The 2,500-nt window shown below is 38.6% G+C and overlaps 1 protein-coding gene across 1 annotated transcript in view; it reads left to right on the top strand.

Moving 5' to 3' along the window:
• DNAH9 (dynein axonemal heavy chain 9) overlaps positions 1 to 2,500 on the top strand; it is a 3,419,770-nt gene that overhangs the window by 1,334,884 nt on the left and 2,082,386 nt on the right. The window contains exon 22 of the mRNA XM_044069722.1: positions 191 to 317. Coding sequence (XP_043925657.1) covers positions 191 to 317 — 127 coding nt within the window. The remainder of the gene's footprint in view (positions 1 to 190; positions 318 to 2,500) is intronic.

The raw sequence follows: 2,500 nt of genomic DNA, 5'->3' as shown, positions 1-2,500 counted from the left end.
TCACAGAATACAATAGACACATGATTATATTTATCTCTGCTTTTTCTAACGTGTCTTGGTAATGCCAGTGTTGCAGTTGTTAGATGTTTCATTGCTGTCTTGCAATCTAATATTTTATAATAAGAAAAAAATGAATGTTTAAAGTGTAATGCTAGTCTTATGTATTTTAATTGAATGTATTTCTTCCCAGACTGTCATTATGTGAGAAAGCCCTGGCTGAATATCTTGATACGAAAAGGCTGGCCTTCCCCAGATTCTACTTCATCTCTTCTGCAGACTTACTGGATATACTATCTAATGGTACAAACCCGCAGCTGGTAAGCAGTAGAAAAGCTTCCATTTTCTTTGTGTCTGTTTTGTAATCCTAAGTTTAGCTGAGGTCAGAAATGTGGGACAGATGGTTCCAACATACAACTAATGGGATGAGCACAGATTGCTGCTAATATGATGTGAACACTGATACATAGTAGAAACTGAAACCATTTTATTTAAAAGGAAAATAAGAAATATTGAGGAAGGGAAAACTTGGATGCAGATTAATGGTGGTTGACAGGCAAAAAAGTGACTTGGAGTTGAAATATTCTCTGTGAACTTGAACTGTTACTACAGAATCCTGGAATATTGTATCTCTACTCTCCCCTCTACTCATCACTCATTAGACCCATTATAGAGTACAACGCCCCTTTTGGAATGTACCTCACAAGACATCTGCAGCAGCTGGAAAGGCCACAGAAGTACCTCACAAAGAGGATTACTGGCCTCAAACAAATGCCCTACACTGACCACCTCAAAAAACTCCAGCTTTACTCTGTAGCATGTCGCCTACTCCGAGGTGATCTCTGCCTAACATATAAAGCTATGTCAAACCCAGAGCTGTTGGACATGCTACACCTAAAGAAATCCCAGTCCCTCTGAGCTACATGCTCTAGGGACCTAAACATTGTCACCACAATAAACAGAACATGCTGGAGTGATAGATTCCTGTCCCAGAGACTTCATATACTCTGGAACAAGCTACCCATCTATGTCAAGCAAAGTTCTTCATTAGCACTCTTCAAGAAAAATCTTGATGAGTGGATGGGAAATAGGAAATACATCCTGCGGATCACTTCTGTGTCTCTGCTGGACAGTGGCACAGGAAAATAACTTTCTTTGGTGGCGTAAGCTATGGAACCTTGCTGGCTAGGCTTACATAGGCCTTTGGGCCGATAGCCTAGTACCTACATATGATATCCCCCTTTGGTATGTACCTAACTAGGCATACCCAACAATTGGAATGTCCATAGAGGTTCCTCACTAAAAGAATACAGGGCTTAAGTAAAATGTCCTATGCAGACCACCCCAGGGCTCTATCCCTGTATTCTGTCTCCTATAGGCTTTTGAGGGGAGATCTATGCCTGACATACAGGGCATTGTCAGACCCCACTCTGATGAACCTCCTGCATATCTACAAAACAAACAGCATCAGAACTACCCATTCTAAAGACTTAAACCTTGTCTGTGATATAAATAGGACCTGCTAGTGAGACAGGAATGTATCCCAGAGATTATCCCGTCTATGGAACAGGCTCCCCATCCATAGGAAGCAGAGTTCCTCCCTAACTCAATTCAAATGCAATCTGGACAGCTGGATGGAGAATAGGAAATTAATGTCTGGTTTGGCACCTATGTCTCTAATGGACACAGGCAACCTAGCTTGTAAATGTTTAATTTCCCAAGCCCCTACTTACACTTATCAAGGGAATCCGAACTTGTCAAAGATTTGGGATGCATGGCTAGCTTAAAAAGGCTGTTGTGGTTGTTAGCCTAGTAAACCACTATGAACATATGATATGTGATATTCCATTTAGTGTGAAGTTAGTATCTGAATGAACATATGATATGTGATATTCCATTTAGTGTGAAGTTGGTATCTGAATGAACATATGATATGTGAGATTTAGAAAGGAAAAAACTGCAAGGAACCACCATGATGTAGAATCCACAATTTATTTAAAAGAACAAGCGCTTTCACACACCATCCCGGTGTGCTTCATCAGGTTACAATTAAACAATCTAAAATCAGCATTTATATACAAAAAGCATTACCAATTATCCCATCAAGATTCCAATTAATGCACATTTAAATATTTAAAAGAGAAATGGCATTTTATATCATAGAGATTATCTCCTATGTATGAAACAAGTAAAATAAGATAGTCCATACATTTCAAAAACACAACTTATCACCCATAAAGGAGAAAAAAGGGGAAGAAGGCCTCATAGTCATTACTTCATAGTCCATTAATAAAAATTCTTAAAAAGTGTTTTCTAAAGGACTTGTTTACCATTCGTAAGTATTCTACTAACTTCATTAGCATTTCATAGTAAACATAAATAATACGTTTACGCTATAAGAACTTACCCGTAAAGCCCACCAATATACCTATCAGCCTGATAATAATAGCACATTAACGTGTCTCTCAACCAGACAGAAGAGGCCATATTTTGTACATTCAAT

The sequence above is a fragment of the Protopterus annectens genome, chromosome 4.part0 (assembly GCF_019279795.1).
Source record: "Protopterus annectens isolate FY-2018-M chromosome 4.part0, PAN1.0, whole genome shotgun sequence".
Taxonomy (NCBI): domain Eukaryota; kingdom Metazoa; phylum Chordata; order Ceratodontiformes; family Protopteridae; genus Protopterus; species Protopterus annectens.
This window is presented reverse-complemented; position numbering and strand designations above follow the sequence as displayed.